The 20,460-nt window shown below is 37.4% G+C and overlaps 2 protein-coding genes across 2 annotated transcripts in view; one reads left to right on the top strand and one right to left on the bottom strand.

Moving 5' to 3' along the window:
- Positions 1-20,460, top strand: part of LOC124605213 (lysyl oxidase homolog 3) — a 122,393-nt gene that overhangs the window by 98,381 nt on the left and 3,552 nt on the right. The window contains exon 7 of the mRNA XM_047136759.1: positions 10,200-10,452. Within this exon, the coding sequence (XP_046992715.1) occupies positions 10,200-10,452 (253 nt within the window). The remainder of the gene's footprint in view (positions 1-10,199; positions 10,453-20,460) is intronic.
- LOC124605214 (protein fuzzy) overlaps positions 16,629-20,460 on the bottom strand; it is a 157,846-nt gene continuing 154,014 nt past the window's right edge. Inside the window, exons 9-11 of the mRNA XM_047136760.1 lie at positions 19,070-19,269; positions 17,143-17,345; positions 16,629-16,684 (exon numbers count right to left, since the gene is read on the bottom strand). Coding sequence (XP_046992716.1) covers positions 19,266-19,269 — 4 coding nt within the window. The 3' untranslated portion in view covers positions 16,629-16,684; positions 17,143-17,345; positions 19,070-19,265. The remainder of the gene's footprint in view (positions 16,685-17,142; positions 17,346-19,069; positions 19,270-20,460) is intronic.

The raw sequence follows: 20,460 nt of genomic DNA, 5'->3' as shown, positions 1-20,460 counted from the left end.
GAGTCCTCACCCCTGCTGATGAAGGTAAACCAGCCAATATCCCAGCTACCACAATCTGCTGCTACTCTGGCAGAATCAGCTGAGTTATCATTGCCTTTTCAGGAATAGACTCACTGCTAGGAAATCGCTTGCACTCACTTGTTTTGCAGTTGAGATCATGACAGAAACCAGGCCTTTTTTAGCCCTATATGGCCTTTTCAGGGCGGAAGGAATTTAGTATCTCTGCCAGTGGGTATACATCTGGATGCAGCATATGAGCTGGTGCAGGTTCATGGCAGAACGATGTCAAAAGCTATCACAGATAGTGTGCATGGTGTCTCATAAAAGCAGAACCAAGCCAGGTGTTACTGCTCTTGGTTCCAGGTGCTAGCTGTTTTGGTCATTCATACTGGTTGTGTTTCGTGCTTCCTTCCTTGCTATTCTCTACACAGTGTCTGGGCTCTCTGCTCCCCTGTAGACTGACTGCCATGTCAATCTTTTCCTGTTTTGGGGTCTTTCCCCCCAGCTTACAGGTCAAATAATCACCATCAGCTAGCATAGTGATGTTTGTGCTGCCAGGACGGTTTTATAGTGTTGTCATGTATATGCAGAAACAATGTGATTCCTGAGACAACTTACTATGATTAGACTGTATCACCCAGTATGCAAAATTTGTGACAGATGAAATACCTTCAGGTTTCAAGAAGAATGTAATAATCCCAGTCCCACAATAGGCAGGCACTGACGGATGTGAACATTGTCAAACTGTGTGTTTAAAATGTCATGATTGCAAAACATTAACACAAATTATGAGCATAAGAATGGAAAGACTGATAGGAGCTAACCTTGGGGAAGATCACATTTCATTCCTTAGAAATGTAGAAGCATGCCAATAGGCAATACTGACACTAGAAGATAGTTTGAAACAAAACAATAAAAAAACTACATTTATAGCATTTGTAGATTTAAAGGATGCTTCTGAAAAATGTAGATTGTAATATAATATTTGACATTATAAAGGTAGAAAGCATAAAACACAAGGAGCAAAAATATATCTTTGACCTGTACAGGAACCAGACCGCAATTATAAGAATCAAAGAACAGACAAGAGGCAATAGCTGAGGTAAGAATGAGACAGGATTGCAGTCAATCCCCAGTGTTGTTCAATCTCTACATTGACCAAGCAATACAGGAAACCAAAAAAATAGGGAAATGGGATTTAAAGTTCAATGAGGAGAAACTTTTAGGTTAGTCGATAATATTGTCCCATAATTCTGTCAAGCAGTAAGAGGACTCAGAAGAGCAATTTAATAGACTGGACAGTATCTGGAAAGTATGCTATAATACAAATATCAAAAGAAAGTAAAAGAAATGTAATGGATTGTAATCAACTTAAATCAGGAGAAGCTGAGGGAATTAGATTCGGAAAAGAGATACTGACAGTATGAGTAGTAGATGAGTTTTGCTATTTAGAGAGCAAAATAAATTACTATGGCCGAAGGAAAGAGGACAGAAAATGCAGACTGGCAATAGCAAGAAAAGCTTTCCTCAGAAAGAGAGGTGTTTCATCACCTTATATAAATTTAAGTTTTAGGAACTCTTTTATTACAATCTTTGTTTGGAACTTGCAAGGGGAACATGGATGATAAATAGTACAGACTAAAAGACAACAGAAGTCAGAAGGTTTTGGTCCTTGAGAGAACTGTTGCAGGGAGACCAAGGGAGATAACAGTAAGCAGGTTCAGGAGGATGGAGGTTGCAATAGTCACATAGGAAGGAGGAGACCTGAACAGAATAGACCCTCCGCCACACACTGTAAAGTGTATTGTGGAGTATTGAGGTAGATGCAGCAGAGAGATGCATCAAACCAGTGTTTGGACTGAAGTCCACAACAACACTGTTTTAGTATTCATACCAGGGAGAAACTCAGATGGTGCTCATGTATATCAGTAGTCTGATGTCTGAATGTTGTACCAATTTAAGGAGTAAATATCATTTCCATTCACTTGGACATACTTACAAGCAACTTTACAAGGCAAAAAGAAAGATTCATTGCATATTTCACTAGTAAAAAAGGAAAAGAAACAGTGTTTACAATATTGAATAAAGTGTCAGAAAGAAATATACTGGGGATGTAAGTGGTACAATCAGTAGTTCATAATGTGGCCTCTCTGCCAAGTTTTGAGTAGTAACTAATAGTGTTTATGAATGCATATTTTCTGGGTTCACAAAAACCATTGATAATTATTTAAAAATAATTGCAAGGCTACCTATTCATTTATTTATATAATAGAGGGACATGGGAAAAATATATGTAAAAACAAAGAAGATGTGACTTACCAAACGAGAGCGCTGGCAGGTTGGTAAGTCACATCTTCTTTGTTTTTAGATATATTTTTCCCACGTGGAATGTTTCCCTCTATTATATTCACATCATTAATTTGAACCCAACAATTACGTTTGTTATTGTCACTGTTGCATTTCGAAATCTTTTATGTCATCTTATTTTCTCTTTCTGTTTTTGCAGGTAGTTTCACTTTGTATTCACCTTCTCCTTTTTACCGTAATCTACCATACAATTTTATCCAGCCTATATATACTCAATAATACGTAACCCACTTCCAAACCATAACCAAAATTTTTTTTTCTTCCGCTTTCAACACTACCGCTGCTATAAAATCCACCGTTTCCAGTTCACAAACAGTTCCTTTCACCTATTAAACAACCATTTCGGCTAGTTCTAATAACTTTCGCTTTATGTCCATTTCCGTTTTGCCCACATCACTGATCATTTTTAGCCACTTCCCACAGGTTTTAACGTCATTATTTCTTCGTCAGACAATTGTTAGCCTCATTTTCATAATCTGCCACCACAAAACCACTCCTTTTAATGCATTTGCACGCAGTTTTTTCGAAATTTTTCCCGAATTTCTCCATCCTTTAACGTGTTTTGGAGGCAACACAACCACCTAACCTTTGTGCACATCGTTGTTTACCAACTCAAGTTCACCACAGGATCAACATAGCTCAGCTTTTACCAACACTTTTTCGCCTTTTTTCACACCAGATCTTAGGTTGCTTTCCAGTTCATCTTTATCTCTCCCCATATATTTTTATTTTCATTTTCATTTCAACCTCATGTCACACTTTCCACCTTCTAATACCATGTCACCCTCACAACATCCCCACAACGACCCCATTAAGTTTTATTTACATTCCCTCCGCAAAAATTGTTTGTGTGTCTATCAACCTGCCAGCGCTCTCGTTTGGTAAGTCACATCTTCTTTGTTTTTAGATATATTTATTTATTTAATTATTTACATTTTATGGCCTTCATTGGACCACTCTAACCAACTTTATATCAGGAATTTTTCAGTTTCCTGTCAGCCCAGTACTTCTTCATTCTCTTGGATCTCATCCTTCTTTCTCCATCAGAAATCACCCTTCCTATTGTCTGTTTGTTGATTCTCGTTTGCAGTCTGGTTCGTTTGTCTGTGAGTTTCCTGATTTTGTCAGTTTTGTTTCTTATGTCTTCCAATGTAATCTGTAGCTCATCCATATCTTCCTTGATTTCTGTAATCCACTTAATGTTGCACTTATTATCCACAATTTTTCTATTTTGCTCCTGATGATCCTGTTCTCTGGTGTTCTGATTATGAAATGTGTTTCTTCCTGATTGTACTCATTACCAGTTCTATTTCCTTGTAAGGCTACCTATTATGAATGAATTAATATTAGTTCCCATACTTGTAATTTCCTGTAGATCCAGAAGAAATTTGTTGCCATCATACTTTGGTAGCTGCCTTGCTAAGTGGTTCAAACCTGGGAGATACATCTGTGAGTTTTCCCGTATCAGTCAGTAATAATGTTTTATTTATGAATGCCACCAATATGAACACAGATATTAACATGACACTTCTCATATCTTGTCCACAATATAATATCCAAAGAAAGATGGATGGGCACTCCCTGCTACCAAGAATCCAATATTAATCAGAATTATGTCAACTAAGGAAAAATCCAATCTTAACAACCAAGAAAATATGTTGAACATGAACACACTTCATATGCTGTGATCACAATGTACACTCTTTTATCCCTCCACAATGACAAGTTTCAACAGTCTTCTGCTGCCGTCACCTGATCTAAGGGAAAACAAAGATAATATGGAGGGTGGAGGGAGACTACAATTCATGTGATGGACATATAAAAATATACAATATTCCATGCACCTTCTGGAACTCACTATAAAACTGCCATGTTACACTACATGAAGTCAAAGCATGAAAGGCACTCTCCACATATACATGCCTTGATAAAAATCCAGTTGATAAAATACACTCGGTCGGTAAAATGAACACAAATGATAAAAACCCCAGCTAAAATCCTTGTATCATCAATGCAGGCTGGAGGCAAACACGATTCTTACAATATAATTCTTCAGGCTTTCCCGGCAAAACATTGTCATGTTAATTAATTGGATTTCTGCCAGTTATTTGCATCTTTCCTGCATGATATTTCAACTGCATGACTCGTAGTCTTCTTCAGGTGCTAGAAGACTGCAAGTCACGCAGTTGAAATATTGTGCAGGAAAGACATGAGTAACTGGCAGAAATCTGATTAATCACCAAGATTCTTACAAGCTTGCCACACAGCACCATGCTGCCATCAGTGTTGACATAGGGTGGCACTTAATGATGACAATGTTTGGCTTATGTGGTGCTCAAATGCTCGGTCATCAGCACCCGTACAAAGTCCCAAGTTTTACTCAGCCCAATTTATTACACAGTCCAATCTAGCAATTGTCACAAATGATGATGATGATGATGATGATGAAATGATGAGAACAACACAAACACTCAGTCCCTGGGCAGACAAGATCCTCAACCCAGCCGAGAATCAAACCCGGGTCCCCGCGATCCAGAGGCAGCAATGCTAGCCACTACACCACGAGCTGCAGATGAGGTAGCAGTTGCTACAAAGTTATCTATCTTGTTGCTGGATGGCATGTGTAGTACATGCTAAATGATCATGTACTGTGGTTACCAGCAATGAATAGTGATGCACCAAAAGAAAGTTTGATTTTTCAAAGTGCTGTATTGAACAATTAGGAATGCCACCTGGTGAAACATATCAAATTACTATGGGTGTACGCCCATATAAAATCTGTTGTAATTACATGCTGTGCCCTTATTGATAGTGTGAATACAACAGTAACAATCAAAAACTTAAAAAATCAATAACTTTAATTTACAAAGCAAGATGATGTGAAAAGAAGAAAACCGCACTGGTGCAAGCATGAATCCTAAACTGGCCAGACCTAGATGGGTCCCACAAAGTACCCACATAGAAAAAAGGGGCAACACACCCAACAGCCATTTGGTGCTGAACTTTCTTCAAAAGTCATCTAATCAAGAGGCATATGCAAACCTTACTGGGTGTGATATGTCTACTGCAGAATCAATTGAAATGACATATACCATAACAAAAATTATGTAGATGACTAAATAAAATTAAAAGTATGAACAGTTGATAATAGTGCTTGTGTGAGTATGTCATACAGCATGCAGAGGATGTCTGTAATCCATGCTGTGTGAAATATGCTCTACAAAGACTCATTCATGCTTTTAATTTGGTATGTACCATTTTAATTGATTCTGCAGTACACAACTCACTCCCACTAAGGTTTGCATCTGCCTTTGAATCAGACGACTTTTGAATGAAGTTCAGCACCTTGTGGCTTTTGCACACGCCCCCCCCCCCCCTCCCTTTTTTCTGTGGGGACACTTTGCAGGACCCGTTTGGATATGGCCAGATTAGCATTTGCACTCGCACCAGTGCAGTTTTCTTCTTTTTACAGCATACTGCTTTGTAAATCAAAGATATTGTTTTTTTAAGTTTTTGATTATTACTGTTGTTTTCACACTGTCAATAAGGCCACAGTATCTAATTACATAGGCCCATAGCAATTTTATATGTTTTGCCAGGTAGCATCCCTAAATGTTCTATTGAACACTGAAAAATCAAACATCTAGTGCACCACCAATCGTTGCTGGTAATCACTGTATGTGATCATTTAACATGTACTACATATGCCATCCAGCAGTGACATAGATAACTTCGTAGCTGGTGCCACCTTTATGTCAACACTCTGCTGGCAGCATAGTGCTGTATGGCAAGCTTGTAAGAATCATGTTTGCCTCCAGATTGCGTGGTTTATACAATGATTTTAGCTGTGTGTTTTTTATCATTTGTGTGCATTTTACCAACTGTGTGAATTTTATTAATGGGATTTTTATCAACACATGTACCCTTGACAAAACTTGTCATCTTGGAGCAACAAAAGTGTCTACAATGAGATTGTGGCATACAAAGTATGTTCATTTTCAACCATACCAATCACCCCACAGTCATGTGTACCTTACAATAAAGTCTGTGGATGACTTGTTTAGGGAGAGATAGTTTTCTTTCCTTTTTATTTTACTTACTAGCTGAGTACTCGGAATTCCCTGGGTATGTATTTGTTCCAATCCTCTATTTGTTTGTCTCATCATCCCCCTCTCTGTCCATCTCTACTCTGCCCTCTCTCTGTGTCCACATGCACCACACCTCACTTTCTGCCCATCTCCTCCCTCCCCTCTCTCTGTGTATTTGCTCCTCCACTCTCTCTCCACCCATCTGTCCATCCCCCCTCTCTCTGTCCATCTCCACCTTCCTGCCCCCTCTGTTCATCTACTCCTTCACCCTCTGTCCCTCTATTCCAAACCCCCTATCTTCTCCTCCTCTTCTCACTGTCCATCTTCTCCTCTTTCCTTTCTCTGCCCATCTCCTCCTTTCTCATCTCTCTATCCATCTCCTCTTGTCCCCCCCTCTCTCTCTATCAATCTCCTCCTCCCCCTCCTCTCCTCGTCCATCTCCTTCTCCGCCTCTCTCTGTCCACTTCCTCCTCTACCACTCTCTGTCCACTTCCTCCTCAACTTCTCTCTGTCTGTCCCTCCTCTGCCCTCCCTCCATCCATTTCCTCCTCTTCCCCTTATCTGTCCACTTCCTCCTCTCTCTCCCACTGTCCATCTGTCTCCCCCTCTCCTATCTCTGTCCATCTCATCCTCTTCCCTTTCTGTTCATTTCCCCCTCCCCTCTCTCTGTCCATCACCACCTACTCCACTCCATCTCCTTCTTCCCCCTCTGTCTCTGTCCATCTCTTCCTTTCTCCTCTCTATCCATCTCCTGCCCCCCCCCCCCCCCCCCCGTTCTCTCCCCATGCTATCATGACCACTGCAATAGGGGGTTGCTGGTTCTTACCACCACTGTATTTCTTCCCAGTAAGTAATGTGGGTACCAAGTCTTGTTGAAGTCAATCCAGGGGTTTAGTAGCTGTATCTTACCCTTGGCTTTGCATGCATATGCACATATCACATATATTTCATGCATATTTAATATATTTCACACATATTTGCACCCATATTTCACATGCATCTCTAGCAAGTTTACCCAGCAGTTTCTTTTTCTCGCAGCTTATTGTTTACGTAGTGATACCTCCCGAATTATGTATCATACAATGATATAGTGTCACAGGTATGTACAGTGGTATATGTGGCTACTGTCTGTAAAATGTGTTGTGAATAGAGTCAGCAGTAAAGAAGTAATAAATTAAAATATCATTCATGATGTAACATTTTTGCATACATCTCAGTGTTCATTGATGTCTCTCCTGAACTATGTGTTGTACAATTATAAATTTTTGAGAGTACATTCAATGGTACATGTGAATACTTTCTGACAAATTTGTTGCAAACAGAGTTAGTAGCAAGGAAGTAATAAATTATGAAGTCATGTCTGATACGGCAGTTGTACTGCATGATAAGTGAAAATGTGGTAAGCAATAAACTTCTTTCCTTTCAGCATTTTTGAAGTGGCAGGACCAGGGGGCGGGGGGGGGGGACAGTGATAAAATGTTTGAAATTAGGTGTAAAGTTGGTTGCAAGTCACTAGGTACACTAAGTACACTCATTTTCAAAAACCAGATGAAAATAGTCTGGCTATTTGCATGTCATGATCTACCCTACATTTTGATCCCCACGATCACCCCTTTGAGAGACAAATGCTTTTAGTTTTACAGTAGTTCTTTCCCTATGGTAAGTGATACATGTACCAACTTTGGTTGAAATTGATCCAGTGGTTTACGAGGACTTTTGGAACATACATATGTACATACATACATAGACTTTTATAACATGTATGGGTTAATAAATATACAGCCAGTATTAAGTTATAAATGGTAGATCAACTTGTCTGGACAAATAGAGGGATGGAATCAGCAATAATTTTTATGAGATCCATCTTTAATGTCACCCAAAACTATTTCAAGAAACCACAAAAAAATTAAAGTTCTTTGAACCATGCTTGTCCCGTGTATGAAAATGGATTTATAACTTGGATAAAAAAACTACAGAAGCTTAATGCAAAACAAAACATAATCTGTATATAGCATTTCGTCCAATAAGATTCAATTTTTCAAATCTTTTCAGTAAAGACATTTGTTTGAAACTCTGCTCTGCAGTCATTTTCAGGAAAGATAACCCCTTTAGCCCCCAAAATTATTTCCCTCCAAATCTTTATATGATTTTTTTTTTAAATTCACTTGGGACTTGAACTCAAAAATAGGATGAGTAGGGGATCTATTCTGAAGTCCAGCAAACACATATTTCCCATTAAATTGGGCACTTGCCCACAGGAAAGCAGGTACATTGTCCTGATGCAAGAGTACTTTGCAAATAGAGTTAGTAGAAAGGAAATAATAAATTATGAAGTCATGTCTGATGCGACAGTTGCACTGCATTAAAAGTGAAAATGTAGTAAGCAATAAACTTTTTTCCTTTCAACATTTATGAAGTGACAGGGCCAGACATGCAAATAGCCAGATAGCCAGATAGCCAGACTATTATAATCTGATTTTTGAGAATGAGAGTACTTAGTGACTTGCAACCAACTTTACACATAATTTCAAACTTTTTATCACTGCCCCCCCCCCCCCCCCCCCACACACACACACACACTGGCCCTGTCACTTCAAAAATGTTGAAAGGAAAAAAGTTAATCGCTTACTACATTTTCCCTTTTCATGCAGTACAACTGTGAGTAATAAGAGCCAGAAACCTTTTTACTGCATCCATGAACATTACTGGTCTGGGTCAACAAACATAGCCCCCCACACAGAATCCATTTTTCCATGTGCAAAAATTCTTATAATATATTATGTAACCGTTTGTATGACATGTCTACCATCTCAATAATCTCACAAATCATAATGTGATTGCCTCCTACCATAATGTTTTCATACCAAAAGATTTCCAGTGAGCGTATTGAAAGTCTTTTGGTCCGAATACAGCTAGTTAATTTGTCTGTTTTTTTCTTTTTACTTCTTTTGCGTGTCATGCAAAGTCATCTATTAACTTCTTATATCTTGTTTTTGCTAAATGTAAGTTCATATACTTGAGAGAAGAAGTCTACTGAATGATCGTGTGAAATACAAAGTGTAAATATAAAAATATTAGATATGAGGCTGGAGGATTTATTTACATAGAGTTAGGGAAATAATAATTTCTTCTTTCAACACAATATCCTATTTAATTTTCACAATCATTGTTAACTGATATTTGAAAAAAAAACAATAATTTATGTGCCACTAGTGTTACTTGTCATCTGTCATTTCAATGTAAGGATGGGAGCTATAGCTTTGGTTTCTAAGATTAGGTGTCAAGCTGCTTTTGTTCTGCAATTTAATGTCACAACTTTCGCTGTGAATAAAACAATAAGAGCCATTGTTTGGACACCACAAGAAACTATACAGTCTACGCACAGAAACTGGTTACATACAGTCACCCGTAGAAATGTAGTCCCCTATAACCTGATGACACAACACTTCGCATACAAAAGAACAGTGAGCAGACAGTTAAAACATTTATTTAACTAATTTTATAGTATATTGCTACAAGGTTTAAAAGAATATTCACTTCATTTCTTTTAGACATAAATTTTACAACGCTGCTGGAAGTTAACAGCATGCTATTTGAATAGCTAAATCAAGTTTTTATGCTATTGCTACACCAGCTGTAATGTAGAATAGGCATAAAGTGTGGCCTTAATGCAGTGTTGCATTAATTTGCATGCCTTTATTAAAATGTTCCATTCTAATCTCTCCATAAACACTTTTCTTTCAGGCATTACCACAGTATGGAAGTATTTGCAACTTTTGATATTTTGGATTCAAAAGGAGTGAAAGTGGCAGAAGGCCATAAGGCATCATTCTGTCTAGAGGACAACCAATGCATGCCTGGGGTGCGTCCCTTCTATGCCTGTGCCAATTTTGGAGATCAAGGAATTTCTGTAAACTGTTCTGATATTTATAGGCATAATATTGATTGCCAGTGGGTGGACATATCAGAACTGAGTCCTGGAATGTACACATTCAAGGTATGATTTCAGGAAGCACCTTAAAAATAAATAGAATAGAAATATGTTACTTCTATGCATGATGCAAACAGAAAGGAAAGGTAATTTTTTGATTAACATATGTTAAGAAGTGTAAACACCATACGGCTTTCTGTTGACAACAAAATTCTACGTATTAAGTACGGAAGTATTGCTGCTTCATTGAAAATTTAGATGGTTTTAATAGCAAAATTATAAATAGAAATGAGTGTACATATATCATCCATTGTAAAGTAAAAGGATTAAATCTTGAATACTCTGGTGATAAAAGCTCTAAAATAGACAAGCTTGAAATTTTTTGTCTGAGTTTAAAAAACGTTAAAGTAATTTGTTTAAATGAACACTGGCTTAGTGAAGGTACAATAAAAATCTTAAGTAAAACTGAAAACTTTAAGATAGCTGCCAGCTTTTGTAGGAAAAGTAAGTCACTTGGGGGTTCATGCATACTTATTCATTCAGATTTAGACTACCATGTAAAAAGTGACTTTAACTTTTTAAATGAAGAGTGTAGTTTTGAGGGGTGCTCTGTCAAATTAAGGAACCTAAGTGTTGGGGTCTAGGGGTAGCGTCTTTGATTCATAATCAAAACGTCTTCGGTCCCGGGTTCGATCCCCGCCACTGCCTAAATTTTGATAAATAATCAGCATTGGCGGCCGAAGACTTCCGGCATAAGAAGTCATCCTCATTCTGCCAATGGTCTTGTCAAAGAGGGCGGAGGAGCGCATAGAGGTTCAGGGCACTCTCGTGTCCTAGGGGTGGGAAACTGCCCCTAAAGACGGAAGAATCAGCAATGATCGACGACATGAGGATGCAGAAGGCAATGGAAACCACTGCATTAAAGACACATAACGTGTATCCACAGGACATGTGGCCTGTAATTGAAGAAGTGTCATGATGATCTCTCCATTGGCAAAAGATTCCGGAATAGTCCCCCATTCGGATCTCTGGGAGGGGACTGCCGAGGGGGAGGTTACCATGAGAAAAAGATTGAATAATCAATGAAAGGATAAAGTTCTATGAGTCGGGGCGTGGAATGTCAGAAGCTTGAACGTGATGGAAACTAGAAAATCTGAAAAGGGAAATGCAAAGGCTCAATCTAGATATAGTAGGGGTCAGTGAAGTGAAGTGGAAGGAAGACAAGGATTTCTGGCCAGATGAGTATCGGGTAATATCAACAGCAGCAGAAAATGGTATAACAGGTGTAGGATTCGTTATGAATAGGAAGGTAGGGCAGAGGGTGTGTTACTATGAGCAGTGCAGTGACCGCATTGTTCTAATCAGAATTGACAGCAGACCAACACCGACAACAATAATTCAGGTATACATGCCGACGTCGCAAGCTGAAGATGAACAGATAGAGAAAGTGTATGAGGATATTGAAAGGGTAATGCAGTATGTAAAGGGGGACGAAAATCTAATAGTCATGGGCGACTGGAATGCAGTTGTAGGGGAAGGAGTAGAAGAAAAGGTTACAGGAGAATATGGGCTTGGGACAAGGAATGAAAGGGGAGAAAGACTAATTGAGTTCTGTAACAAGTTTCAGCTAGCAATAGCGAATACCCTGTTCAAGAATCACAAGAGGACGAGGTATACTTGGAAAAGGCCGGGAGATATGGGAAGATTTCAATTAGATTACATCATGGTCAGACAGAGATTCTGAAATCAGATACTGGATTGTAAGGCGTACCCAGGAGCAGATATAGACTCAGATCACAATATAGTGGTGATGAAGAGTAGGCTGAAGTTGAAGACATTAGTCAGGAAGAATCAATAAGCAAAGAAGTGGGATACGGAAGTACTAAGGAATGACAAGATACGTTTGAAGTTCTCTAACGCTATAGATGCAGCAATAAGGAATAGCATAGTAGGCAGTACAGTTGAAGAGGAATGGACATCTCTAAAAAGGGCCATCACAGAAGTTGGGAAGGAAAACATGGGTACAAAGAAGGTAGCTGTGAAGAAACCATGGGTAACAGACGAAATACTTCAGTTGATTGATGAAAGGAGGAAGTACAAACATGTTCCAGGAAAATCAGGAATACAGAAATACAAGTCGCTGAGGAATGAAATAAATAGGAAGTGCAGGGAAGCTAAAACAAAATGGCTGCAGGAAAAATGTGAAGACATCGAAAAAGATATGATTGTCGGAAGGACAGACTCAGCATACAGGAAAGTCAAAACAACCTTTGGTGACATTAAAAGCAACGGTGGTAACATTAAGAGTGCAACGGGAATTCCACTGTTAAATGCAGAGGAGAGAGCAGATAGGTGGAAAGGATACACTGAAAGCCTCTATGAGTGTGAAGATTTGGCGGATGTGATAGAAGAAGAAACAGGAGTCGATTTAGAAAAGATAGGGGATCCAGTATTAGAATCGGAATTTAAAAGAGCTTTGGAGGACTTACGGTCAAATAAGGCAGAAGGGATAGATAACATTCCATCAGAATTTCTAAAATCATTGGGGGAAGTGGCAACAAAACGACTATTCACATTGGTGTGTAGAATATATGAGTCTAACGACATACCATCTGACTTTCGGAAAAGCATCATCCACACAATTCCGAAGACAGCAAGAGCTGACAAGTGCGAGAATTATCACACAATCAGCTTAACAGCTCATGCATCGAAGCTGCTTACAAGAATAATATACAGAAGAATGGAAAAGAAAATTGAGAATGCGCTAGGTGACGATCAGTTTGGCTTTAGGAAAAGTAAAGGGACGAGAGAGGCAATTCTGATGTTACGGCTAATAATGGAAGCAAGGTTAAAGAAAAATCAAGACACTTTCATAGGATTTGTCGACCTGGAAAAAGCGTTCGACAATATAAAATGGTGCAAGCTGTTCGAGATTCTGAAAAAAGTAATTGAGGATGTAGGTTGCAAGTGCTACTCTGAGATGAAGAGGCTAGCACAGGAAATGAATTCGTGGCTGATTTCAATATCAAAGTGTTGAGTGAAAATGATCAATCATCAGAATTCACTGGGTTAATAAAAAAATACAATTTCAAATTAAATTTTTCAGAATCAACAAGGGAAAATGCTCAGTCAGCTATGTGTATTGACAATATTTTAACAAATTATTTTTCTGAAGATGTACATAAATTTTGTTTAGATTTGGGTATTCTGTTCATTCAGCACTATTAACTGAGTTGCCCAGATCAAGTGAGGAAGTTCTGTGTAAAAAGGTCTATGTAAAACAAAACTTTAATCAGGAAAACATGATTTCATTTCATGACAAGCTGAATGAGACAGAATGGCACTTTGACAAAAATATTTCAAGCATTGCAAATTTTGAAGCATTCTTAAGTAGTTTTTTAAATGTTTTCAATTAAATGTTTTCACCTACAACTTATTTTAATAAAGTGCTAAGAAAAGGCAGTTACATAATGAACTAAGATATAATAAAAATACTGATTTTGTTGAATGTGTTAGACAGTACAAAATTACATTTAAGAAAGTTGTCAAGGCAGCAAAGCAAATGGCAAATAATAGTTTAATTTTAAGACGTGAGAATAAATCAAAGGCAGTGTGGTCAGTTGTGAAATCTGAATTAGGTGTTAATGTGTCTGGTCATGAACTTTGTAAAGTCAAGCTTGAAGATAAGCTTATTGTGAAAACAGCTCAAATTTCAGAATACTTCAATGAATTCTTCATAAATGTAGCAAAATCAGATAACAGTGTTGCAGATTATGACAACAAAGTATGTCCCTTCGGACTTGATCAAATATTGGAATGCTTCACAAAATTTAAAGCAGTGTCAGTGACAGAAGTAGAAAACCTTATATTAACAATGAAAAACAAAAATTCTTCAGGTTAGGGTGGGATACCCATAATAGTTCTCAAATTTGTGTGTAAAATAATAGGACACCCACTATCTTTAATAATAAACCAGTCTTTTGAACATGGATGTTTCCCAGAGATGCTAAAGTGTGCTGTTCAAAAAAAGGTCAATAGAGGATATGGGAAATTATTGTCCCATATCTCTTCTCCCAGTCCTGTAAAAACTGTTCAAAAAAGCTACTGCCATCCAGATTCAAAATTTTATTGAAAAATATGAGATTATTTTGAAAACTCAGTTTGGCTTCCAATGCGGGAAAAGCACTACAGATGCAATACACAAGTTTGTGGATACGAGTAGCACATCATTAGACAATAAAAATAAAGTCACAGGGATCTCTTGTGATTTCTCAAAAGCTTTTAACTCAACAAATGATGCACTTCTTATCCACAAACTTGACATGTATGGAACTAGGGATAGTGCTTTACAGTGGCTTACTGCATACCTGTGCAATTGAAAACAAAGAGTGAGTGTCTCTTCAAATGCAGCAAATTACTTTTCCAAATGGAAGACAGTGACACAAGGTGCCCCTCAAGGTTCTATCCTTGAACCTATTTTGTTTATATTCTACATTAATGACCTCTCTATCAACCAATATCAGTGCCCCATCGGTCTCATTTGCAGATGACATGACTGTATTAATTGAAGAACAGGAGCCAGAAACCACTCTTATCACCATCATCAATACAATAGATCATTTAGAAATTTGGTTTCATTTCAGTGGATTAACCCTAAACAATCCACAAGCCCATGTGGTCCAGTTCAGAACAAAACAGTCAACATCCCAGTAAATTAAAATAAATCACATAAATCAAATTCTGGGAGAAGCGGATACTGTGAAATTTTTAATATTAAACCTAAACAAGAATTTAAAGTGGAATAAATATGTTGAATATCTATTAAACAAACTATGTAGCATTGCACTTGCAATGCAAATATTAGCTAATGCCACTGATGTGGACACAAGAAAAATTGCATGCCATAGCTACTTCTAGTCAGTTATACAGTATGGTATTGTTTTTTGAGGAAATTCAAGCAACTTAATGCACATACTGAAATTCCAGAAAGGAACTGTTAGAAACATGTGCACTGTACACCCAAGAAAATCATGTTACCCAGTATTTAAAAATCATAAATTATTAACAGTGGTCTCCCTATATATCTATGATATAATTATACCAGGAGAACTGCTTTGATCACACTTACAATACAAGAAATAAATAAAATTTTATGCTGCCTGCTTGTCGTTTAAAATGATGTGCTCAAAGTCCGCAGTGTAAGGAAATGAAAATTTACAACAAACTAAAAGCCAAGGACATTCTGCATGTGAAACTAGATTCACTGAAAAGAAATCTGCATGACATCCTACTTCAGTGATGCTACTATTCAGTTGAGGAATTCATGATTAATGAACTGAATACTTGAGCAGGATGTAATATATCAATTGTCTTTTTATGTAAATGTGTGAATGTATCTTTCTACAAAAAGTTACATTAACATTTCAATCATCTTATTAATCATAGATTTATATCAATGAAATTGTATAAACCATATTTTGATGTGTCTCCTGCACTCTAATCAAATGATTAGCTTTTGCATGTTATGAGACGAATAAATCACAATTCACAATTCTCTTAAGACAGCCCCAGCTCACTTAAGTCATGCTGCAAAGCATGTTTCTATAGATAAAAACTGTCTGCACACGCAATTTTGTTATGGTTTTCTCAGCACAGAAAGCTGTTGGGTTCTTTTAAACCAATCAGTAAACAACATTAGACATTTCAAATGAGCACCTGATATTTCTGTGATATCCTTATTGAAAACAAAATCACAAAATTATTTCATTCTGTTCATGCCATATTTTCAATAATTACTTCAGCTGAGACACCACAGGCACTATCTGAGGGAAGAAACATCAGTGTTATGGTATAGATGAAGGTATAGAGTAACAGATAGGAATAGCTGTTAGGAGCTACTCCTGTGTAATCTGTACATATTACCAGGCCAATTATAAAATTACTTAATGATGGTTTTTTTTTTCTTTTGAATCTCTTTTCTGTCACCCATAGCTGTAACAAACATTTCAATAATAATTACTTCGAAATAACTTCAGAGTAGAGAAAAACTTGTGAATGTTATTATTAAAACTGACAGCAAGGGCATTGACATTATTTTTATTTTATTTACTAGCTTTACACATGCAACTTAAATCTCCCCATCTCCTTCCTCCCTCCTCCCTCAGACCCTCTTCTGTGTCACCCTGTTTTCACCCCTCCCCAATGGGAGGTGGTTCATACCACCACAGTATTTCATTCCAGTCAATAAGTGGCATATATACCAAGTTTGGTTGAAATCAGTCCACTGGTTTAGGAGGAACTGTAAAAGAAACATTTTATAATATATATGTAGTAATAGACGGAGAACCTCTCTTACACTGGACCAAGGTTTGACATATACAGTATTTTCTACATCAAAATTTATTAAAGTATAATGATGATTTTAATATGCTGCATGGTAATAAAATTATAGTCATCATATTAATTTTAAAACAAGATGCTGATGTATATAATGACACCTGAAATAACAATATTGAATAAAAAATAATAGCAATAATTCTAGTGATACTATTACTACTACTACCACCACCATCACTACTACTACTACTACTACTACTACTACTACTACTACTCCTGCTGCTGCTAGTGATGGTACTACTGCTAATAATAATTATGACAACACTGACAACAGAAAATACAAAAGTAGAGGGTGTTTATAAAGTCACTAGCTGTTTTCCACATAACATATTCCCTGTCGAGGAAGATTTGATATCTCACCTGTATTTCATACCAGCCCACTGGTGATCTGATGAAAACTATGCTGAAGTATGGCTCAGGTCACCAGTGTGCCAAACACCACTAGTGTAATAATACGTCTGTATGATGTCACTACATGAGTGCTTGCTGGGCTGTCTATAGCAAACAGGACACATTGCTGCATAAACTGCTGCAGTATTGGCCAGCTAGACCCTGCAGTGGCCCTGAAACAATGTTTTTTTGTTGGAAATTTCAACCATACTGCCTTATTTGGTAAATACATATCCTACAGGAAATAATAAAAAATAAAAATAAAGACATTTTCACATGAACTTTGCACTCTTTAACAACTGCAGTCTTAAAAATTCATTCTTGGTTTTATTGTTTTCATTGAAACAACTGATGCACATTTTAGGTTGTTCTGGACAGTCATTGCAGAAGGTTGTAACTTTCTTGATTTTGTTTTCTGCTGCTTTTTTGCCTTCCTGGGCGAAAATCCTCTTGTAGCCCAATGTGAAGTGTCACTGAAATTTTCTTGTTAGTCTCTTAGTTTTTCGCAAAGTATGGGCTTTCTTTCTTGATGGAGGAGTGGCACAGGTCACATATTCACATAAATGCAAGGCAACAGACTTTTTGAAAATCCAAAGTTCTTCTCCTCAAAGTGCTGTTTTTACAATGCAGAATCCCAGCATTTACTATAGAAGTCCCTAGTAAAAGTTCCAGTACTACTTTTCTCCACCATTTCACCCCTTTCTCAATGGTAAATAATGCGAAGATGTCTGGTCACTCAGATCAATGCTTTTCTTTATTTTGTACTCCAGCATAGCCTTTTCCTTTCCCTGATGGTCTCTAAACCATCATTATGTTCAGGAACCACTGAAATCATTCTAAACCTCCTGTCATCCACCCAGTTAAAAATTTTGAGACCATTATTGTTCTCTGCTCCACATATTTCCCCCTTTTTAAGCTCCTTCTCCACAATATCCTTGAGCAGGCCTGCTCTATTTGGATTAATTGTTCCACAGAGAAGCATATTTATTATCTAAAAACTTATGCACTAGAAAAATGCTTGTATAGAAATTGTCAGCATACAGAATGCAACATTTTCAAAAAGAGGCTCACATATTTTGTAGTGATAGCCTCAACATGACCTGTAAATTTCAGTTCATCATCTTTCCCTTGGTAGATACGCAGGGCAAAAGTGTAGCCTTCCTCTGTACAAATTTTGTACAGTTTTACACCATACTCACATAGCTTTCCTGTGTATAAATTTTGTACAGTTTTACATTTTACACGTGAGACTTGTTGGGGATATTCTGCCTAAAATCAATCTTCCTCTCAAACAATTCATACATTCATCAATTACTACATCTCTTCCATTGGTCAGAGCATTTTGAAAGTTACTCTGCAGATATTCAGCTAACAACAGTACTTTGTAAGACTTGTCATTTATGTTTCTAGGGGCATCATTATCAATAAAATGCTAGCAAGATAATAATGCCAGAAATAGATCATGAGGCATAGTGGCTTTTATAACTTTATTTTTGTACAGTGAATTCTTTAAACAATAAAGTGAAATTTCTGGGACCTCATTAAACCCCATAATTAGCATTATGGCAATAAACTTGTCTGTTTCTTCCTCAGAAGTGTCAACCCAACTGGCTAGTTGGGATCTTTTTTTGCCTGTCATGTTGTACACTTTCTGTACTGCATATCTGTTTGTTTCCAACACCATTTTGTTAAATATGTCTTGTGTTACCAGTATTTTGAAAACACTGGAAGGGGTGTCAAAATTTGTGGATATATTAACTGCTGAATCCCAATTAAAAATTACTCTTGTTATATTTTGTCCAGTTGCTATCCAAATTGAGATATCATTTTCATTGCCATTATCAGAGTTACACATGGTATTATGAGCCTCATCAGAACAGGAGTCATTATCACTTACATTTAAATCCAGAGAGGATCTTGACTCTTGGGGATTGTAAGCTGGCTCATCGTCAGATGCAGGAGAGACATCATAAGAACTGGAGTCACTTTTATTTAGGTAGTAGTTCAGATAGTAGCATAACTCTCCTCATCTGCTGGTGTAATACATCTCCACTTCCTTGTTACTGGCAGCCCAGAAGCAGTTGGATCCATTTCTAGCTAAATATGCAATGAAATGTCATTATATCGTGTGGCCAACCATAACTACTATAGAGCATAAACAATCATGTCATAACTGTCAAACATACCTTAAAGCAACTATTCTTGGCTACTAGCACTAATACAATTTTAAAGCAGTTTTTCTTACCTGCAAACACTAACAAATTGCAGTTTTAATGTACAACAATATGTGACCTGTTTTCTGTAGCATTTGGTGCTAAAAGAGTGCAGCACAAACAATTGGGACACAGTAAAAAGTGTTATCAGGTCACCATTGGGCCAAATGGAAGCAATAACACATTTGAATTATTTATCTCATTGTAAAACAAAATATATACCTTTGAGCCTTTTCCAGCTTAAAATTTGATGTAACAATCGTTTCCACAATTTCAGGAAGTCACCAAAATTCATGCCAATTGGATGGAAAGAATTGCATTGGGACACGTGGTGCACAGAGCCACAGGGAACATGTTAAACACTTTATTATAGACTATAAACATGAACATACACTTCTTAACACAAATTCAGTGCATTTCATTGTGATGACCCTGCTAATGTAAGCACACTCCTGTGTAGCCCAAAACAAGCTCACTAACATATTTATTTGTTCCACAGCTACAAATATATGGCTTTCCAATTGTTGACAATTAGTGATTGTCACTTGATATTCTTCAGAGCTGGTAAATTTCCAGAAGATAAATCCAATGGGGTCAAATTGGGCAAGCTAGGAGCCCTAAGTCTCAGTGATGTACGGCCAATCTGTCACCCAGGGAAAGTGGCATTCACCTGTAGTCCTAGACAGTTACAGGAAAATGTGGAGGTAGTCCATCTTCTTGTCAGATGATAGTATCTAGAATGTCATCCTGAATCAACTGAGGCTCCAGAAATTATTCCATTAGGTCAGGATAGGTGTGACCTGTTGCTATTATCTCAGCAAATATGAACAGTCTGTACACTATTGATCTTGTGATATTCCACACACTTATCCTTTGGCATTTCCTATTCCTATGATGCATATGGCTGTTCTTTTGCCAAATCCTATAGTTATATCAGTTCACACACCCACAGTGTGAAGTGTTGCCTCATCACTGAACTGAATGTGCTGTGTTACATATGCATTTATAAAGGCATCCAATTATTCATAGAGCATAGTGCAAAGTTCATAGATAAGTGAGTGGCCCAAAGACTTCC

This window comes from Schistocerca americana, chromosome 3 (assembly GCF_021461395.2).
Source record: "Schistocerca americana isolate TAMUIC-IGC-003095 chromosome 3, iqSchAmer2.1, whole genome shotgun sequence".
Taxonomy (NCBI): domain Eukaryota; kingdom Metazoa; phylum Arthropoda; class Insecta; order Orthoptera; family Acrididae; genus Schistocerca; species Schistocerca americana.
Note: the sequence above shows the minus strand (reverse complement) of the source record. Positions and strands in the feature narration are given on the sequence as shown.